This window comes from Ovis canadensis, chromosome 6, assembly GCF_042477335.2.
Source record: "Ovis canadensis isolate MfBH-ARS-UI-01 breed Bighorn chromosome 6, ARS-UI_OviCan_v2, whole genome shotgun sequence".
Lineage (NCBI taxonomy): Eukaryota > Metazoa > Chordata > Mammalia > Artiodactyla > Bovidae > Ovis > Ovis canadensis.
Window position 1 is genome coordinate 61534637 of NC_091250.1, and position 22666 is coordinate 61557302.

The window sequence follows — 22666 nt, forward strand, 5'->3', positions numbered from 1 at the left end:
AGCTAGACACCCACAGCAGGACAAACTTGGGAGAAAAGGTATGTGAGGACGTGGGAAGAGAAACAGTCACACCAGTCTGACTACTCTTCTTTCTATAGCGCCAGATTAAAGATATCTAAATAATATTTAATTATTATTTTTTTTACCCTCAACTTACAAAATCAAATTTTCTTAATTGTCTCAGGATTGTTAGAAACTGGGCATGATGTGCGACACCAGTCTCTCTCTAGGATTAGGCAGGCAGAATATCTGGTTAACTATGACTGCCCCAAGTAAGGGCAGTGTGCCAGGCAGAGATGAATTTTAACGAGGAGTGTAGGCCCTGCCTCTGCAGACGGCTCCCAGTTCCCACAGATGGGACAATGCAAACTAGACATACAGGGGCTGACAGAACGGGGGTCTGAGGCTGGTTCTGGAGATTTGCCTACCCTGTCTGCCCCCATCCCTGACCCACCTGCTCCTGCACCTCAGGAAGTGGCAGGGAGAGGCGGGATGCAGGTGGTCCCGTGCCTGGGGAGGCAGAGGCCCCTCAGGGTATGCTCACTGGTGCTGATGTGAGCAGACTTGGCACCAGCAGGGCCCACCTGGCTGGCTGGGCACCAGCAGTGAGCCTCGAAGCGGCAAACCCAGCTTCGCGGCCCATCTCCCCCCAGGCACGGGGCAGCTGCATGCGTTTTTGTGCTGCCACGTGGCAGCTCCCCAGCACCACAGCCCATCGAGTCTCAAGGTTCGGGGGCTCATGATTTGGGTTTTTAATAAGCTCCCTTTCTAGGCCTCCACGGAGAATAAAATCATTCCACATTCTTTAAACGAAACTTCTGAGCTGTAAAAATAACACAAAAACATTCTTTATTGAGAGTATTTGCTTTAAAAAGAATGTTTTGTGAAAAATGATTCATTCCTGCTCCCAATCAGCAAAACTATATTTAAGCATATCCAAAATCTCATGAAACTAGTTTTCAGGTGGATGTTGTCTTCGTCCATTTAGCCTACACCTTCCAACATTCATCTCCTTCTGTTCACCCAACTCGGGGGGTCAACTCCACCATCTCCCAGAAGATCCATGAAGACCAGGTAATAACAGATTAACACGTACACAGCAGCAGTGATTCTCGGCTGGGGGGAGTTTGGCCTCCTGGGGGACACTTGGCAATGTCTAGAGATATTTTTGGTTGTTACACTTGAGGGGGTGCAGGGGCATGGGAGGAGACAGAATGCCACTGATATCTACTGGGCAGAGATCAGAAATGCAGCAGCTGCTGCTGCTGCTAAGTCGCTTCAGTCATATACGACTCTGTGCGACCCCAGAGACGGCAGCCCACCAGGCTCCCCCGTCCCTGGGATTCTCCAGGCAAGAACACTGGAGTGGGTTGCCATTTCCTTCTCCAAGAAATGAAGCTAATCATCCTATAATGCACAAGACAGAGCCTTCACAACAAAGAATTATCCAGTCCTGAACGTCAGCAGTGCCCAGACTGAGAAATGCTGTATACATAGCGTTTACTAAGTGCCAGTACTCTAAGTATAAATTCATTTAAACCAACAGTAGGAGAGACAGACTCCTGTTTGTCATCCCCATTTTGCAGATGAGGAAACTAAGGCTCAGAGAAATGAAGTGTCTTGCCTAAGATCACATAGCTAGAAAGTACTAAGTTAAAACTGGAACCAGGGGCTCCCCTGGTGGCTCAGTAGTAAAGAATCCACCTGACAATGCAGGTTTATTCCCTGATCCAGGAAGATTCCACAAGCCTCGGAGCAACTGCGTCTATGCACCACAACTACTGAGCCTGCACTCTAGAGCCTGGGAGCTGCAGCTGCTGAGCCTGTGTGCTCTAGAGCCCATGCTCTGCAACAAGAGAAGCCACTGAGAAGGAGAAGCCTGCACACTGCATCTGGAAATTAGCCCCCAATCACCGCAACTAGAGAAAAGCGTGTGCAGCAACGGAGACCCAGCACAGCCAAAAATAAACATGAGTAAATAAAATTAGGAAAAAAATCAATCCCAGTGTCACTTCCTCCAGGAAGCCTACCCTGAACACCCTAGACTTCTAAGTAGAACTGACCGCTCCCTTTGTGCAGTTGTCGATTACTCCCATAGCATTTATTTTTAAAAATACATTACGATTTTTCTTTGCTTTCAAGTCTGTCCTTCACAGGCAGAAATCTTGAATTATTTTACTTAACTCTGCAGTCTAGCCAAGTAACTGAGCAGTCACTCAGCAAATATCAAATGAACCAAAGATGAAATATCCTTTATGGTTTGAATTCTTTCAAGATGGGGTGAGGGTGAGTCACTATCTGCAAAGAGAATCTATTCCACTGGACGCTCCCATTTTTAGAAAGTTCTTAAGCGAAGCAGAAATCAGTTTCTGCATTGCCTTGCCTCAAGGGTCTGATCGTATGCCCAGGAACACCACAGGCTCTCACTAGTCACTAAAATAGTTCTCATCACCCTCCTTATCATTTCCTTCCCCAGGCTGCACACTTCCAGCTTCTCTCCTCTTCCCAACAGACACTGTTTCCTGACCCCTCAGTCTAACAGTGTGTATTTAATTACGATGCAAACCATAATGGCAATGGACTTAAGCTGGCCACATTTGGGGAATATACACAGACTCCTGGAATGGCGCTTGGAAATACTTCAAGTCAGGGGGTCTCAAGTTCAAGTGCCCAAGGGCCCAGGCAGGTGAGATCCATGATGGAGGTAGACAGGAAGTGCTCAGCCAGAGGCAGGAGGGGCTGCAGATGGACAAAACCCGTCTGTGCCAACCACTCACCTCTGAGCTCGCTGCCATTCAGGAACTGAGGCCCAGTATCGCCAGATCTTTGGATATTTTGACAAAAGCTAGAAATTTGTATTTTTATATGTTTTTAGAAACCGGAACTAATTTTTTTTAAAAATTGACAACAATGTGTATGCCAGAGTAACCACACCTGGGGGTGAGGTCTGGCTGTCGGCTGTTTGTTTCTGGCCTTGGCTTTACATAAAGACGTGCTCAAGTGATTCCTAAATTTAAGTTTTTTTCTATTTAGTGTCACAAATGTGCACAGGTACATCAAGAGTGCTGGACATACAAGGGCAGAATTTAAATTTGAAATTAAGCTAGAACACTAGTGTTAAAAATAACTTCGAGGCATAAATCACTAAAGAAGGTGAGAGAAAGCAGAAAAACAGGGACCTTTCTAACCAATGTCCAAAGACAAGGCATGGACTCAATTACCTGTCACCAAACTCAGCTCCAACAAGGCCTGGAACAAGCTTCGATGCTTGGCTCTCAGCTCCTTCTCCCAGGGGAAGGCTCTACACGTCGAGGGCTGCCCATATCTAAGTTTCAGGTCCAGGTAGGAATTTCGGAGGTTGCCTACAGGAAAGGGAAGCCCCAGGTACCGTTAGAGGGAAGGGCTTGCTCCCTAAATCCCTTCCTCTAAGATGAACCAGAAATAAGGCGTCAGACTTAAGCTTACTAGATATTGGTTTGGATACATCAGGGATTTGAAATTGGCTACGATGCCTCTGCCTCGAGGTCACAGATTCAAAGCCTCGTCCAAGGGAAATGTGCCAAAGTTGCTGATAGCTGTTGAATAATTCTACAGAACGAGCAGCTGGCCTCGGATGCGTCCCCAAGAGGCCAATATCTAGGCCATTTTGTTGGCAGTGTGAGTCGAGGAGCAAAGCCCAGGGACCCCAGGGAATCAAGGCAGCAGAAGACGTTAGAAAAGTCCTCCCAATGCCACCACACAGATCAGCATGCAAGACCGGCCTTCTGACTCCGGGTATCTCTCCTGAAATTACATCAGCTATCAAAATCAGTTTCTTTCCTGTTTGGGATATTACTATTCTATATATCTTCCCCCTCTTCTGACAGCATCATATTTTCTGGATGATTCAGCGGTGAAAGCGGCAGCTGGGGGACTAGTATAGCCTATTCTTAAATTAAATTGCAGAAGTGCTGCCTTTCCACACTTACCTATCATCATCTCTAATCACTTCCCAAGACCATTTTATGTGAACCCTATCAGAATGGGGTATTGTGCAAGAGGCATCTATCCCTCCATGGTCTGAAATGGGAAGTTCAGCTCTGGGGATGGTGTGATATCTTGGCGAGACTGAAATACTCAATTTGCTTTTGCTGATGGCAAAGGTCCCACAGGAATTTCTCTTCCAGAAGGAACATATGTGACTAACTGTAGTGCCACCATACCATGCAAGAAGATCTATAGCCAGAGAAATTTGTAAGTGCTAGGTCCAAGCTGGAACGTTGGAAGACGAGACGAGTTTTATAACAGGTACACCCTCCATATGAATGAAAGGATGTCCATGCAGAGACGGGCAGGCATGAAAACACTCTATTTGAAATTCATTCCTTCTGTTGAAAAATCACCAATGTCTTCCAGAATGAGTCAATTTCAAGGATTAAAACAAAATAAAACCCAGCCCCTGACAACAAAGCCATTGTTCAACATTTCTGAAAGCTAATATTCAGATATTAATGGCCCAAGACAAAAGTGCACCGATGGGGAAACATTTCTAATGATTAATTTATTTTCCAATTCATTTTTATTTTCTTAGACTGGCCTAAGATCACATTATGGATGGGAATAATACAATTTGAGGCTCAAAACACTCTCATTTATATTCTTAAACTAAATTACAGCTGCTTGAAGCTATGAGGCAGCCTTGGGTTCCTGCTGAGTGTTGGTCTTGTTGGGATCTAGGTAGAAGGCACACTTTCATTTGCATCAATCTATGTGAGGTCATATTTGTCCCCACTGATCAAGTCACATGTGTTCTATTTCAGCCTCCTGGGGAAGAAGCTTTCTCAGGCTCAGATGGTAAAGAATCCACCTGTAATGAGGGAGACCTCGGTTCGATCCCTGGGTCAGGAAGATACCCTGGAGAAGGGAATGGCAATCCACTCCGGTATTCCTGCCTGGAGAATCCCTGGTGGGCCCCAATCCATAGGGTCGCAAAAAGTCAGACATGACTGAGTGACTAACACACTCACAGAAAGAAGCCAAATATGTTGATACAAATGCCGAGAGCTAAAGCTTGTTCTCCTTAAGTTTAGTACGTACATGCTTCTTGTCTCCTGTCCCCCTGCTGCACCGTAGATGTGTACACAGACACTATTTCTTGAACTTCTGCACACCTTTCGTAATATAACTTGATTTGTTGAGAAAGTTGCTTCTCAAGGAGGGGATTGAAAATCTGCAAAAGGGCAAGAAAACGAAAGGAACAACACTGTCATCAAATGCCCGTGGATACCTATGCTGGGTTTCCTTCTCCCAGTGAGAGCCCCAAGTTGGCTTGTTTGTACACAGATCATCTTCTCTGGATTCTCGAAAGAAGGGTGTTACTAGGAACTGAAGGGCATGCCAGCTCTGATCGCTTCCCTCTGGCTTCTTTTTGTAGCATCTTCTCGTCTGCAGAGCTTCTTAAATGTTAAGATTTCCCAGAGACCAGATCTCCGTGCTCTCTTCTTCTCCACTGCGGCATTCTATCCCCAGAGATCACATTCATCTCCCCAGAGTTCCCAAAGGGCACCAAGTCTAACCGTGATGCACCTGCTCCCTGGCAGCCCTCCTCTCCTTTGCTTCAGCTTGGAAGGCTCCTGCTCAACTTCTAAGAGTTAGATCCAAGGTCATCACTTCAGGGCTGCCTCCCTAGCAGCCCACCCACCTTCACACGAGTACCCAAGCAGAAGAGCCCGCCTCAGCACTCCCAAACACCGTGCTCACGTCTGAATCAAAGCATGGACCCCATTCTTTCATAACTTAACTGTTTAAGACCCAGGCAGGAAACAAAACAAAACAACACAAAACAAAAAAAGACCCAGGCAGGGAGCTCCTCAAGACCAGAGGTCTTATCTCAACTCAGTGGTTTTCAAAATGCAGGTTGCAACCCATTATCAGAGGGTCATGACATAATTTCAGTGCTTTGTAACTAGCAGTGATTTTGTTTTTTATGAAGCAGAATACAAAATATTATAGTACACTGAACACACCAAGGGTCTGTGTTCTTGGTAAAATTCTTCTTTCAGTTTTGTGTTTATACATTTATGTGTGTGTATTATGTATATGCATATATATACATATATATACACGTAGGTACTGTATATGTATGAATATGTATGTATTGCTCATGCTTTTAAAACAGATTTTTTTTTAAATTGTAGATCACCTTCAAAAAAGAGTTTGGAAGTCACCACCTTAATTCATCTTGGATGCCTCAGCATCTTGTACAGAGCCTGGCACATAGTAGGTGCTTAATGAGCACTGGTTGCACAAATGAACAAAAAAATTTCTTTTTTTTCCTCTTCTAGAGATTTCTCAGCAGGGGCTCTAAGATGACCCATGGGCAATAATGTGCTCCATTTTTCCTAACTGATTTTACCTAGTAACTCCTGATTTTCCCAGGACAAACTCCACAAGGTCATGGGAATGAAAAAAATTCCTTTTTCAGGTATCCAGCGATCTCCTTACCAAAGCACAAAAAGCAACCAGGGTGAAGTTTCCCACGTGGGGCAGCCCTCCTCTAGCTGTTAGCCCTGCTGGAGCTGGCCTGGAGACTTGGACAATTCGATTCCATTTGCGGGTGGGTTTTGGACTTGAGAATTCAATTCTGATTACAGGGCCCTCTGTGATCTCTGCCACCGCCGTTCACCCCACCCAGTATGAGCTGAAGGCCTGTTTCTGGAGAAAGCAGTATGCAGAACCAAGAGTCTAATTTGGTGAGTGTCTCCTCTTCTGATACTTTAAATAATATCACATAAAAGAAGTTTTACCAAATAACTAAGCTTCTCTCCTTTCATTAGCTGTGGAGAGGCAACAGCCTGATAAAAATCGACTCTATAATTAAGCTACTAGTTATTAAAACAGAGGAAGTAAATGGTTTCCATTTTATGAGTACTAAATGAACCAAACGTTAACAAAAATCTATTATCGTGTTTGCAGGGGGGAAAAGCCTCAATATTAATTATGTTTGGTGACAGAGCTGATGCGAGGTCTGGCATGGATAAATCTTTTGTTTGCACTGGACTGAGTTCCATGTCCCTGAGCCACCCGCCCATCACCCATAAGCACCAGAATACGCCTTGGTCCCCTGGGCTCACCTGTGCAGGGTGCAGAGCGTGGAGGCGATAGTACTTCAGGGGTCCAAAAAACCCTTCAACGCCGGCCACGTACCTGCTCCCTCCAATAATGAAGTACCCAGAGGTGTCATTATAATGAAAATCCTCACGGAAACTAGAAAAGTACAAAGGGTTAAGAAAGCTTTGAACAGATTTTTTTAAAGACCTTTTCACTGACCCTCCTTGACTTAAAACCCCAAATTTCCACAAACCCTTTACTCTTAATTCAAGAAGATGAGATGATGGTGGGGTCAGGCAGGCTTGAGCTAAGATCCCATCTCTGCTATTTACCAGCTGTGTGACCTTGGATCAGTTGCTTAGCCTCTCTGAGACTGAGGTTTCTCATTAGTAAAAATGATAATTCCTCTCTTACTGGGTTGGTAAAAGGATTAGGTAGATGCAAAGACAAAACATACAGCATCTATTAATAGCTAAGTGCCTTGCCCACCATAAATATTCAATGCAAGTGAAAGAAAAAGTGGTAGTCACTCAGTCATATCCAACTCTTTGCAACCCTATGGACTGTAGCCCACCAGACTCCTCTGTCCAGGGAATTCTCCAGGCAAGAATGCTGGAATAGGTAGTCATTCCCTTCTTCAGAGAAGCTTCCTGACCCAGGGATCAAATCAGGGTCTTCTGAATTGCAGGCAGATTCTTTACTGAAAACATACAGCATCTATTAATAGCAAAGTGCCGACATTCTAACATGTATACTATCATGTAAGAACTGAATCGCCAGTCTATGTCTGACGCAGGATGCAGCATGCTTGGGGCTGGTGCATGGGGATGACCCAGAGAGATGTTATGGGGAGGGAGGTGGGAGGGGGGTTCATGTTTGGGAACGCATGTAAGAATTAAAGATATTAACATTTTAAAAATAAATAAATAAATAAAAATTAAAAAAATAGCAAAGTGCCTTGCCCACCATAAATATTTAATACATGCCAACTATTGATATTGGTGAAACTGTTTAGAATCACTGGATTTATGTGTAATTGCTAATCTTAAATAGAAATATTTTACTCTAAAAGAAAAAAAGAAAATTTGTTGAGTAGACAGAAGGTGAATGTGAGAAAAATTAAAACACACCCTATTAGATAAGAACCAAGGTCAAATTCAGAGTTAGGAGAAGGAGGCCATAGCAAGGTCAAAGGGCTTGGCCAAAGATAAGAGGTCAGCACAGATGACGGGTTGGAAGTTCACTTTGTCTTGAAAGACTCAGAGGATCAGGAAGGAAAACGGAAGAGGAAAATGGGCGGACATGAATAAAATGTACAAAGCTGTTCTTGGCAGCATTGCTTACATCCACCAAAGACTGGAAAAGTCCAGGTGTCTGTCAGTGAGGACTGGTACCCACACCATTCAATGGGTCTTAAGCATGAGCTCTTTCATTACATAGTTTAAAAAAGAACAAAAAGCTCTGGAGAAATATCTAAAATACACTGTTAAGTGAAAAAGATAAAAATGTAAGGGCAGAGCAATACATATACATTTTATCTAAGGAAGAGAAGAGTGGATTTTTTTGTATCTGCATTTACAAAAACTCTGGAGAGAGATACATATATAAGAAACTAATAAAAGTATTTTCCCCTGGCATGAGGGTTAAGGGATGGAGTGGATGGGGGCAGAGACAGAAGCAAAACATCTAACTATAGACCTTTTCACATAGTTTTGGCTTTTCTACCATGTGCATTTACTACCAATTGAGAAAGTAAAATAGGTGTGGGTGGACAAGGTGCTGTAGGAGCACATGTGAACAGCAAGAGGGGGTCAAGACAGGCATCAGGTGAGAAGCCAGGCAGAGATGAAAGAGCCAGGGAGTGCAGAGGGCAGATGGCAGCAGAAGGGAAGGGCACAGCTCATCAGGCAGGCTGCCAGGAGCAAGGGGCCAGGGTGAAGCAGACGGGACAGAGCGGCCACCAGTGGTTGGGGCAGAAGCCAGGCAACCTGGGGTCATCCCAGGAGAGAGGAAGGGCTGACTGTCAGCCAGAAACCAGACCCTGAGCAGGTACTCCTGGCTGGAAGGAAGACACAAAGGTGAAGAAATGGGCACTGACATCATCACCCTATGGCGGCCAGAGGGAACACTTAGAAATCAGCTTTCTGCAAAGGCAACCAATGAGGAAAAAAAAAAAAAATGCTTTTTGCCTGCTGTTTCTTTTTCCAGAATCTTAGGCTTGAAGGGCCCGGGGAAGATGATGATCTCTTCTTCTTCTTTTTAAAGGCAGGACCACAAAGTTATTATCTCTGAGAGTGGCGAATTGATTCTGCTTCTTAAGACCTTTGAAAGATTTGAACACTCCAACTACCCTCATGAGGAGGTAATACCAGCACTTGGTGGACACGAAGCAACACTTTTGAAGTAGAAGCTCTCATGACAGAACTCTGCTTAACCAACTCACCAGCTCACCTCGTGGCCAGTCCTCAACATAATGGATACTAGCCAGCTGAGGTTACTCTCTGGATCCCTCGTATTCTCATTTTTAAATGAGGACAATATTAGTACCTATCTACAGGTGGCACTAGTGATAAAGAACGTGGCAGTGCGGGAGCCATAGAGGTGTGGGTTCAGCGTTGGGTCAGGAAGATCCCCTGGAGGAAGGCATGGCAACCCACACAGTATTCTTACCTGGAGAATCCCCATGGACACAGGAGCCTGGTGGGCCACAGTCCATAGGGTCACGCAGAGTTGGATACGACTGAAGTGACTTGGCATGCACACACACACAAGGTCACTGGGAGAAATTAGCACTTAAACAAAGCATTTATAATGATGCCTGGCACATAGTAGGCACCATAACTGTTACCTACAGTGATTATTATTAACTTAGTCCACCCTACTACTTTTGCTGCCATTTGTTGAGTTGTATGTTTACCAAGAGTAAGATGTGAAAAAGTGATAGTCGCTCAGTCATGTCTGACTCTGGGACCCCATGAACTGTAGCCCACGAGGCCCCTCTGTCCATGGGGTTTCCCAGCCAAGAAAACTGGAGTGGGTTGCCGTTTCCTCCCCCAAGGATCAAACCCTTGTCTCTCACACTGCAAGCAGATCAAACCCTTGTCTCCTTGTTCCTGACCCATGGATCCAACCCTTGTTTCCTGCTCTGCAAGCAGATTCTTTACGGTCCAAGCCAACAGGGAAGCCCCTCACTCACTTTCACTTTTTTCGTGCTTACTAAGATGTGTTTGTTCCCAAACCTGTTTGGTCATTGTAACCCTACAATGTAATTAAATCTTACGTAATCCCGAAAGCATGGAAAAGAAAGAGATGTTCATTCTTTAAAAATGAAGTTGAATATTTTGGGTAGACTCAGTAAAGAATGGTTACTAAAAAAGCTCTTATGGAATTAGGACAGCTGGAAAAGGCTGGGAAAAGAAACTGAAGAAATCTTGATGAATTTTGGGCTTCAATGGTTTCACAAGTGTCTTTGTTTTCTTTCCATTTGGAAGAAACAGAAATTGGGTACCGTTTATACCAGAAAGATCACAAGAAACTCCAATCAGTAGATCCATACTCAAAGGCAAGGCTGTAACTAGAAAGACTGGCAAATGAATGTACATATCCATTGTTTCAATTAAAATAAAATGCTTATCGAATATTTGTATGGATTTTTGCTTTAACTGAATTCTCAATTAATCAATAAATTACTTTGTCCCTATGGTACTAGCTTGTAATTTTTTGTCATTATTATAATACAACTAATAGATCCTTTCAGTTCCATCTCTCTCCACATTTTTCTTCTCTAACATTCTCAGTGGCTGCATCAAGATTGTAAGAAATTCCTTGCACTGTGCATTGTTTGATGGTCATCAATTTTGCTGACATAAAAGCTGAGCTAGATGGTTCGAAAGCCCAAGCCTGTCCCTTCTGCACGCAAGCATCAGACAGACTGGCAAGCCATCTCTACTCTTATCTGGACATAGGAGAATGCTCTGGTTTATTACTGTGAAGGACCCGGCAGTGGGGAAGGATTGCCTCCATTGTTAAACTGGCTTCGCTCAAATCTAGGGAACAGCTTTGGTTCGAGGGTTCTGTAGCAGGGGAACTTAGAGCCTCAAATGAGCCTCTTACTCCTTAAAGTAACTGTCATCTTAAGTGTCACTTCCTCATGACCTGGTCTAAATTCTGGCCCCTTTGTGGTCCTCTGAAGCCAAAAACCTCCTTATTTCCTTCCCTGCATTTATCACAATTTGGAATTTTAAATTTATTTGTGAATATATTTGTTTAAAATCTGTCTTCCCCACGCTAGAATTTTTAGCTCCACGAAGGCAGGGATGGATTGTATTCTTGTTCATTGTTTTATGCCCAGTGTCCAGCACTGTGTCAGGCATGCGGTAAACGTGTTGGATGAATGAATATATCCTGGATGGATAAACGGATGGGTGAATGAATTCAACAGCAGACAGCTCTGCGGTTGTCACTGCAGCCTTTCATGCAGTGCAGCACTGTACTTCTCAGCACTTAATTACTGATCTTCCTACGCCACTTTTGTAGGATAACAGCTATCATTATGTTTACATTATGAGAACAAATAAAAGGAGGATTAAGAGACTTTCCTTGAAACACCTATAAACACCTGAAATATTTGAGGCGTAGTATACTGACTTGGCCCATTCTGAAATCTCTCTGGTGAATGAGATTTCAAAAATATCTAACCACAGGAATCCCAGGTGGGCCAAGATTAACTCTTCAGTTGTTCCATTGATGGTGGTGGTAGTGGGGGTACTCCAGGAGTACAGGATGAGCAGCTGAGATGGTGGTGAGGGGCAGTCTTGGGCCTGGATACTGCCAGTATCCCCAGGTAAGGAACAATGTCAAAGCTTTCACTGGGATGTTGAGTTGGTATGTACCTGAACATCAGTCTTGAACTCTGGAATCCTATATGATCATACTGGTTCTGTCTTTACTTAAAATGTTGTTATTTTTTGAATGTTCCTAGTGGTCCAGTATGGAGAAGGCAATGGCACCCCACTCCAGTACTCTTGCCTGGAAAATCCTATGGACAGAGGAGCCTGGTAGGCTGCAGTCCATGGGGTCTCTAAGAGTCGGACACGACTGAGCGACTTCACTTTCACGCATTGGAGAAGGAAATGGCAACCCACTCCAGTGTTCTTGCCTGGAGAATCCCAGGGACAGTGGAGCCTGATGGGCTGCCGTCTATGGGGTCGCACAGAGTCGGACACGACTGAAGTGACTTAGCAGCAGCAGCAGCAGCAGTGGTCCAGTGGCTAAGACTTTGAATTTCCACCGCAGAGGGCCTGGGGTCAGTCCCTGGTCGGGGACCTAGATCTCACATATAGCAACTAAAAAGATCCCACGTGCCACAACTAAGACTCAGCACAGCCAAATAAACACAAATAAATATTAAAGAAAAATTTGTTACTTTGTGCATCAAGGATTCTTTACATTAATCCTGATTTTTAAAACACTGTGTTAAATGTTATTTATTATGAAGATTGTTGAATTGAATTGTGCCCCCTGTAAAAAGCGTATGTTGAATCTGAACCCCCAGTATGGATAGGACCTTATTTGGATATAGGGTCATTACAGATATAGTTAGCTAAAATGAGATCATGCTAGAATAGGGTGGACTTTAATCCAGTGTGACTGGTAAACCTTAGAAAAAGGGGAAATTTGGACAAAGACAGACACGCAGGGAAAATGTCATGTGAGGATTGGAGTTATGCTGCCACAAGCCAAGGAACTATTAGAAGCTGGAGAGAAGCTTAGAACAGCTCTTTCCCTAGAGCCTGCAGAGAGAGCGTGGCTCTGCCAACACCTAGATCTTGGCCCTCCAACCTCTAGAAGTGAGAGGCAATACATTTCTCTTGCTTAAAGAGGTGATGCTAGAGGTAAAGAACCCTCCTGCCAATGCAGGAGACATAAGAGACGCAGGTTCCATCCCTGAGTTGGGAAGATCCCCTGGAGGAGGGCATGGCAACCCACTCCAGTATTCTTGCCTGGAGAATCCCATGGACAGAGGAGCCTGGTGGGCTATAGTCCAGGGGGTCACAGAGAGTCAGAAATGACTGAAGTGGCTCTTTGGGCTCGGCGGCAGAAGCAAGATGACGAAGGGAACGTCATAGTTTGGAAAGCGTCGGAATAAGACGCACACGCTGTGCCGCCGCTGTGGCTCTAAGGCCTACCACCTTCAGAAGTCGACCTGTGGCAAGTGTGGCTACCCTGCCAAGCGAAAGAAAAAGTATAATTGGAGCGCTAAAGCTAAAAGACGAAATACCACCGGGACTGGTCGAATGAGGCACCTAAAAATTGTATACCGCAGATTCAGGCATGGATTCCGTGAAGGAACAACACCTAAACCCAAGCGAGCGGCTGTTGCAGCATCCAGTTCATCTTAAGGATTTCAACGGTTAGTCGCACAATAAATATTCTGGCTTTTAAAATTAAAAAAAAAAAAAAGAAATGACTGAAGTGACTTAGGACAAGTCATTCAGTTTGTGGCACTATGTTCTGGCAGCCTTGGCAAAATAATATAATCACTAAGTTTTGGGGGGCTTGCTTAAATTTTATGTGGAAGGTGCCCTTCTTGCCTTACCCTGGTCCTAGCACTGGATCTTACTGTGATTCACTCCACTCGTGTCAGAAGCTACATTTTTGCGGATTTAAGAAGAAAGGAAGCCCTGACACAGAAAGGAAAAAAAGAAAAGCTTATGAAATTCAACTGGTTGTCCAAAGTGTCTGAGGTTGGAGATGGGTGTCAGGGGAGAAAGGGCAGGTATTATTTTAGACTTTATATCCTAAAATGCAAACCCTTAGTTTCTGGGTCAGGACTTCCCCGGTGGTCCAGTGGTTGAGAATCTAACTGCCAACACAAAGGACACAGGTTTGCTCCCAGGTCCAGGAAGATTCCACACGCCACAGGCAACCGTGCACCGCAGCTTTCAAGCCCGTGCATCCTAGAGCCTGTATTCCACAGCAGGAGTGGCCACCGAGGTGAGAAGGCCGGGCGCTGCAACTAGAGAGGAGCCCCCGCTCGCCGTAACTAGAGTACGTCCACGCAGCCATGAGGACCCAGCACAGCCAAAAATAAATAAAGAAATTGTACAAAACATTTCGGGGGCAGGAAAGGGCACTGGAAGACATTTCCAAAGGGGCCACACATCATTTGTTTCTCCAGAGTAAACTCCCTGCCCTTCCTATTCTCAAAGTCTTCATAGCAGAGCCAGTGGTCACCCATTATATAACAAAACTCCTATCTGTTGAATTCTTCCTAACTGGTCTAAATCCACCTGGTGCCCTTGAGATTTCTGTTCTGTCCTAAGATCTTGGCTTCTGTGCTTCAATACTGCCATCCAGTCACCCCTGACTTTCTCTTTGTAAGCTAAGGAATACCACTGCTTTAGCCTCTCTCAGTTCAGCTCAGTTCAGTTCAGTCGGTCAGTCGTGTCCAACTCTGCACCTTATGAATCGCAGCACGCCAGATCTCCCTGTCCATACCATCTCCCGGAGTTCACTCAGACTCACGTCCATCGAGTCCGTGATGCCATCCAGCCATCTCATCCTCGGTCGTCCCCTTCTCCTCCTGCCCCCAATCCTTCCCAGCATCAGAGTCTTTTCCAATGAGTCAACTTTTCCCATGAGGTGGCCAAAGTACTGGAGTTTCAGCTTTAGCATCAGTCCTTCCAAAGAAATCCCAGGGTTGATCTCCTTCAGAATGGACTGGTTGGATCTCCTTGCAGTCCAAGGGACTCTTAAGAGTCTTCTCCAACACCACAGTTCAAAAGCATCAATTCTTCGGCACTCAGCCTTCTTCACAGTCCAACTCTCACATCCATACATGACCACAGGAAAAACCATAGCCTTGACTAGATGGACCTTAGTCGGCAAAGTGATGTCTCTGCTTTTGAATATACTATCTAGGTTGGTCATAACTTTTCTTCCAAGGAGTAAGCGTCTTTTAATTTCATGGCTGCAGTCACCATCTGCAGTGATTTTGGAGCCCAAAAAAAGAAAGTCTGACACTGTTTCCATCCATTAATCTGGTCATGGACATAAGAATTGTTGTATGTGCCCAGGTCCTGACATAGTTGTTTGATTTAAATGGAAAGAGAAATAGTGGGGGAGGAAAGCGGACTGTGTGCTCCCTACTCTGCTGACATCACCCCTCTTTGCTTTCCTTCCTTTAGTAATTGGTTTCCAAGAAAATCTGGACTGCTCAGGGACTCTGAGTGAACAGAGCCTGTTTGGAAAGACAGTTTTATGCTTGGTGTTGTGAGATGACTATAAGATGAAGGAATCAACCACTTTGCCACCCCCCAGCCAAAGTGCCCAACAGTCCTGATTTTCTCCTTTTGGCCACATAGCACAGCATGTGGGATTTTAATTCCCAGATGAAGGACTGATTCTGTGCCCAGTGCAGAGGAAGTCCAGAGGCCTAACCACTGGAGTGCCAGGGAATTCCTCTGGTAAGTTTTTTAAAATTATACATTCAAAGCTACTAATTTGTGTATCTGTTTTATACACACACACACACATACACACATACAGGGGCTTCCCAGGTGGCTCAGTGGTAAAGAATCCGCCTGCCAAGGCAGGAGACATAGGTTCAATCTCTGGATTGGGGGAAGATCCCATGAAGGAGGGCATGGCAACCCATTCCAGTATTCTTGCCTGAAAAATCCCATGGACAAAGGAGCCTGGTGGGCTACAGTCCATGGGGTCACAAAAGAGTTGGACATGACTGAGCAACTGAACAAACTATTTCTGTCTCCAGATCTCACTGTAAATTCTTCCTTGCATGACACCATAATGAGGTATCCTGAGTTCCTAAAGAACTCATGTCCCATGGTTCTACCACTCTAAAACCCACTCTTAATCAGGGATGCAGAAGCAAGTTAAAACTATGATATACAAGGAAAAAGACCCAATTCTCAGTTTCTTTAACTCTTGTAGAGAATGATTATATCAAGATGAAAAGTTAACCCAATATCAATAGTTACATACATTTCAAATTTAGATTATAAACATAAATATGAAGGCTGTCTGCTTTTATGTTTTACACTAAGTCAAAGTTATCAACTCCTCCCAGTAAGCAACATTAATACTTTGATTTGTTTGCTAGAATCCTTTGTAAACGATAATTTTCAAAGAACACGAATTATGCAGTGCTATAAAAGGAAGAATTTACAATGAGATCTGGAGACAGAACTAGTTTCTCTCGCTTGGGAAAAAACAAAAAGAAGGTTGTGGGGAAAACAAGGAGAGTTTGTGGGCATTTAAAAAAGAGAAAAACAAAAAGGTACAAAGATTAACTTCAAGGCAGACTAGTTACCATTCGTGCTTGGAAAAGCTGAATCGGATGGGGTAGGAATAACATTAGGGTGCAGGGCTAACACAGGAAGGTTCCTTTAGCCCTCATCCAGAAAATTTTGACACAAATGAAAAGCCACACTTACCTAATGGTCTGATTATGGTAGTCTTTCAAATCCTGCCCAGTGCTGGTGGTTACTACTATCTATGTTGGGAGAGATACACAAGGATTAGTAATGCCTCCAGACCCCACACCATAAATACAGTCCTGGGGATGAGTTACCCATAAAATATGCTTCATAGTCTTTTGTTTGATCAGTTTCTGCAAAAATCAAAATAGTAGTTTACCAACACTGTGTATATTTTGAGACTTAAGAAATTTAATTTCTCCAAATGACTTGAGATGATAAAAATATCTATAACGTAGTTTCCCCCAGGGGGTTCCAGACACTTCTAAACTTTGAGTCAAAAGATTCTTTTGGTGAATTTGTGCTTGAAAGCTTGTTGCATAGAAAGACAAAGAAAGGTGTAAGATACTTCCCCAGCACTAAGAATCGTCACCATCATTTCAGTGGTGACAATGTTTTCATCGTGAGTGTTGTTGGCTGTCATGCATTCTTCTCGTGGCTGGACTACAACATAAACCCTTAAGGTTAGAGGGCTCTTTGACTCCCCAGTGCTACCACAGAGCAAGTGTTCAGAAAACACATTCTGGCTTAACTAGATTCTCAAAGATGTAGCTCCAACACCACGTCTCTGAAAGAAAAGCTAACCCAGAAAAAACAGTCCAAGTCAGCCATAGACACCGTGTTGTTTCAAAGAAAAAAAATGACTCAGACCAATTGTCTTTCTAAACCAACCATTTACTTTAGGCCAATGTGTCCATTTAGTCAAAGTAATGAATACAGTGGTCTTACCACAGAGCTGGATTTTGTGTAGAAAAACAGTGAGTATTATTTTGGAACCTAGGGGTATCAAGGAGAGCAGATGGGATGCAAAGATAAAAGGGCATTTGGTGAATGTCTACTAAAAAAAAAATCTAGCTTTTTTTTTCCTTTCTACTCCATCTGGTCTTCCTAACTCTTCTCTCCTGCTTTACCCAATCATGTACTCTGCCATTAGTTAAAGGATTACTTTGATTTACTCCTCTGTTTAAAAAACTTCAATGACACCATGCTGCATGGCAAGAAGAAATTGGAAGTGAGCATCCAATGATGGGCTAAAATATCCGCTCTGTTCCTCCATTTAAACTCTGTCCCCCATCTGTAGGAACCTTCTTTAGGAAACCTTCCCTGAGCATCCCAGCATGAAGTTGGATGTCTCTCTTCTGTGAATGAATATGAATCATTTGGCAATTAGACTCACCTTATGACACCCCTTACCTGCTCTATGTGACTTCCATAAATAGTCTCTAAGCTCCTTGATCATAGTGCCTGGCATACAGCAGGTATAAAATAAGATCTGTGATTTGCTCTGATGATTTGATACCTAAGTGATATGAGGCACTGAGCTGACCTTAAGAGAAAGCAGCAACCAAGCTATAATGCCATCATAATCTTCATGCAAATGAGACACTAAAACTCAGACCGCAGCAATGTCACCTAACAACATTAAGGAAAAAAATACAAAAAATGCCAGCTAATATCTTACAGACTCTCCTCAGTTAAGCTACAAGGACTGACCCAATTTCTCTTCTCTTCAGAAAAAGGACATGTGATAAACCTAACCACCAAGGGAAGTCTGTGTATTCTCTAACACAGAAGACAAACAAAACGTCTTTTCCAGTTTCATTTTCAGAAAATCACCAATCAGTAAGAGAAGCTGATAAGGAAGTAACCAGAAAAAAGGCAGTACACCAATATCATATATAACAACATACAGGAATGGAATTATCTTCAATAATAACAAGAGATTTGCCATAATCCATAAAATCTGTGTTATAAGTGCTTGAAACTGCTGTGCGCAGTGTTTCATAGTACAAAGTAGATAAAGAACGTCCACCTCACCAGAATTATCACTCAGGTTTGTTGGTTATTATTTGTTTAATGTCAAACACAAGCAATTGTTTTCACTGCCAAAAACAGTCAAACCATTTCTTGGCTGAGCTAACCAATAAATTTCCTATAAAAAAGTTGTAGATTTGATAACACTATATAAATATGCCAAGGCTGTTTTACCATTTATCTCCTCAAAGCCTATTTTGCTAGGAAAAAAGGCTTGAATTGCTCAGATAATTGTGGTTATATAGCTAGATGTATTATTCATTCACAATATAGTCGAAAAAAGCACTTTAAAAGTTAATTAAATGGGATAGAATGCTTATGATTTAAGATTCCAACCATAAAATTTTTATTTAAAAAAGTGTTATGGTTGTAAAAGTTTATCAGCTACCACAAAGTTGTTTTTGCAGATTTCTTAGCTCCCTGACTTTACAGCAATGCTTAAAGTTAAGTGACGGTGCTGATATGATTCATGATGGAACATGCTCTTGGTACCTGGCCACCATTAAAAGAGATATCTAGGCGAAACCACTCCTTCAAAGGTATGGTGAATTTCGTTTTTACAGCAAGGTCTTCTCCTTTGACAAGATGCATTTGAATATGCAAGTAGCCTAAAGGGAAAACAAAAGTTTGTGAAAATGACAAAGAATAGTTAGAAGTGAAGGCAGTGGCTGTATCTTTTCAAGGATTTTCCAAAAAAGCTATGACTAGATCACATTCCTTCTTCCTTTAAATAAAAGCAAAATGAAACAAAACAACAAAAAACACCTAAGTACATTCGTCTGTATTAAAAATGTTTGTTTTAAGCTTCCAGAAAAAGTTGAACTTCAAGTCCATACTTGGAAACCATTGTTCCTCCTGCATGGCCACAACGACAACATTCCTTATTCTAGACAGACATATCGTCCAAAAGACAGAGCTTAAGAAAACCACACTATCGTTCTAAAGATTCTATTTCATACTTACCCTCTTCAGTAAGAAATATAGAAGGTGTGCCGTACATCTCATTAGAGTCAACAAAGTACAGAATCCCACAGAGACTGGCCTTGCAATAATGGAGTAAATAAAGCCACAATGAAACAGTAAACCTGCAAGAGTGAGGAGAAAAAAAATTCTGCAGATTGATGTCATCCAAGAACAGGTAATTATAGTTAACAATGACCAAGTAAATTGCTTTTTTTCCATTGAAGGGATGAATTTGCCTTCGTGCTCATCATGGGAGATCCGCTTGCAAAGCTTGATTTTAGAAACAAAGGAGGTAGTTATAGTAACTGGGAAAGACAGGAGTTAAGCATCACTGTATAAAACTAGCAGACATTGTACCTTGCACCAAAAACTATTCCTATGCCTTTTTGAGAATCACACGGACTTGCCATTTGAATACTTGATTAAGGCTTATAAAGCCAGAAACAGACTAAAAATCTGGGTTTTAATAAGAGGTGATTTGATAAGAAGCTATTCTAATTTCAATGATTTTAAAAAAAGACATAATTAGGGCTTTTTGAGCAATTTCACTTCTTTCAAAGATAAAAGCCCTAAGGCAGAAACATGTCATAATCTGCAAATGGAATTGCAATATGTTAATAGGACCCAGAAATACTATTTTAACGCACACATGAGGTTGTTTGGTATCACAGTTCTGGCTGACCGATATGGAGCAACTACTCTAATTGTTCCATTTTTGGATAAGGGCTATTTTAGTTGAAAAAAAATACACTGTCCATCTGTGATTTGCCAAGTGAGGATAAAATAACAGTAGTCAACTTCAAGAGGAAATATTTTAGCCAAGCTTTGTGATCCACAAATCATTCAACAAATATTTGCTGTTTGAACACTTGCTTGACGTCACACATTGTGCTAGTGACCAGCAGTTTAAAGATGAGCTGAGAGAAATTGTGTTTTGTGAGTAAAACATGAATCAAGGTCAAAACCAATACAGAGAATGCTCTCCATTTCCCCAAAAACCAATTCACAGTTTGGGTTAAAGTGGCAGCAGCTCCAGATTCTTTGGGGATTCATCCCAACAAGACCTTAGAATATTAGAATATTCTGGGCTTTATAATCTGGCCTCCAAATCAGTGTAAGATATACAAACAGATGGTGCCACACAGCTCCCTCCTGACCCACCCAGCTGAGCAAGCTCATGAAGATAAGTTATTACAAGGAAGCTTAGTAAGAACATACGCTTAGTAAAGTGACTCAAGATCTTTCTACAACCAACAGCATGGGAAGAATTAAATCACTCTGCTGAATCCATCCGGTCTGAGGTGAACCACGAACCATTTTCAGCATCTTCAATTCAGCAGAAGGAAAAAAAAAAAAAAATATATATATATATATATATCTGGGTTTTGCTGAAATCAATGGAGGAGATCAGACGTTATGAGATTCAAGCAGCTCATCCAATCTTCCAAGGCAGAAAAAGCAAACCAAAGGTTGCAATCTGGCAGGGCTGTGGCTGGCTGCATCTGACACCTTGCAAAGCCTCAGGCTCCAACACCTGACTCCCTTACTTAGGTCATTCCCAGGAATGGCATACCAGTCATTCCGAGGCAAACTGAGGATTGCTAAGTGAGAGAATGATTTCCAAATGCTGAAGTTTTTGGGTCCACAAATTCTGCCTAAGCTATGTAGATCTCATCATTTCCTCAAAGCATATTACAAAGGTAGGTCCTCCTAAGTGGGTCCACTAGCCTGCTCTAGACTTCCCAGATGGTTCAGCAGGTAAAAAATCTGCCTGCAATGCAGAAGACACAGGAGATGCAAGTTCAGTACCTGGGTAAGGAAGATCCCCTAGAGAAGGAAATGGCAACCCACTCCAGTATTTCTTGCCTGAAAAATCCCACGGACAGAGGATCCTGGTGGGTTACAGTCCTTGGGGTCACAAAGAGTCAGACATGTTTGAGTGACTAAGTGTGTGAGTCAGATCAGCCTGCTCTGGTCCTCAGATAAAAAGAACACTATGGCCGCACTGGCCTCCCATCACCAGCCCCTTCTTACACTGGGTAATCTATCCGCTGGCGTCGGGTGGCCTCCAACTCTCGATTCTGAAATCTCAGGAACTTCTTCACAATGCCTGTGTTTTCTCCACTGGAGGCATAGAGAAATCCCAGGAGGGTAACCATATCTGTAAACAGCAAGACAGCTGACTTTAAATTATTTCCAGAAAAACACGGCTTTCAACATCACATTCTTTCTGCAACCTATTGCCTAGCTCCAATCAAACATTTAAGTCTGAAAATATCAGCAAACATTTATGGCACCCTGAATATATGCCAGGCACCCAAGAAGCACTCTACAGAGATATCTCAATTCATGTCCATAGCAACCCTACAAAGGAGAGTCTTCATTAGTCCCACTCTACAGATGAAAAGCCTGAAGTATAGAGAGATAAAATAACTTGCCTAAGGTAACAGAGCTAATAAGTAGTAGAACAAAATGTCAAGTTTCTAGCTTAGATTCCATGTGCTTAACTACCTTACGCCCTGCCCATCTAATGCTATGAAAAGCATTTTGAATTTGTGTAATACTAACAGTTAACACTTAAGTACCATCTACTATGGTCTGTACTGCTGTTAAATAAATAAATAAATATGTAAATGTATATATATAGTTGTTCAGCAAGTCAAGTTGCACTTCAGGTAAGAAAGGGAGTGGGTCCTGGAATTTCTTGAGCCGCCTAGGACTTCTCCTGTGGCTCAGCTGGTAAAGAATTTGCCTGCAATGCAGGAGACCTGGGTTTGATCCCTGGGTTGGGAAGATCCCTTGGAGAAGGGAATGGCTGCCCACTCCAGTATTCTGGCCTGGAGAATTCCATGGACTGTATAGTCCATGTGGTCACAAAGAGTCCAACATGACTGAGCAACTTTCACTCTTTCACTTGGGGTCTAAGAAGTCTTCTGACTCACAAGGTGAAACAGAGGGCATTGTAAAAGTTAAAGAAAAATAAGAGCTGCATTTCTGAATGCAAACCGATGATGATATCAAATTGCAGCCTGGGGTTGTAAATGAGAACTGCGAAAACTGCAATTTGAACTCTTACTTGCAGAGTGAACACACAGCCCAGGACCCTCTTCCCAACTAGGACTCCAGATTGCTGTCATTCAGGACTTCCCAGCACTGTTCAAGTCTGGATGTAGGTTTCGGCCCAATTTGGTGATGAATATACTACTACTTCTCTCTAATGGTTCTTTCTTTTCTTTTAATGACTGCATATTGAAATTAAGTTAAATAGTCTTCTATTAAATATTGAAATTGTTGTGTAA

General features: G+C 42.9%; 1 protein-coding gene and 1 pseudogene across 1 annotated transcript in view; one reads left to right on the forward strand and one right to left on the reverse strand.

The window, feature by feature from the left end:
* SEL1L3 (SEL1L family member 3) overlaps positions 1 to 22666 on the reverse strand; it is a 110657-nt gene that overhangs the window by 58542 nt on the left and 29449 nt on the right. Inside the window, exons 3-9 of the mRNA XM_069593789.1 lie at positions 21402 to 21528; positions 19368 to 19489; positions 18897 to 19012; positions 16548 to 16606; positions 7113 to 7245; positions 5077 to 5209; positions 3222 to 3362 (exon numbers count right to left, since the gene is read on the reverse strand). Of these exons, the coding sequence (XP_069449890.1) occupies positions 3222 to 3362; positions 5077 to 5209; positions 7113 to 7245; positions 16548 to 16606; positions 18897 to 19012; positions 19368 to 19489; positions 21402 to 21528 (831 nt within the window). The remainder of the gene's footprint in view (positions 1 to 3221; positions 3363 to 5076; positions 5210 to 7112; positions 7246 to 16547; positions 16607 to 18896; positions 19013 to 19367; positions 19490 to 21401; positions 21529 to 22666) is intronic.
* LOC138442454 (large ribosomal subunit protein eL37 pseudogene) lies at positions 13197 to 13535 on the forward strand (annotated as a pseudogene).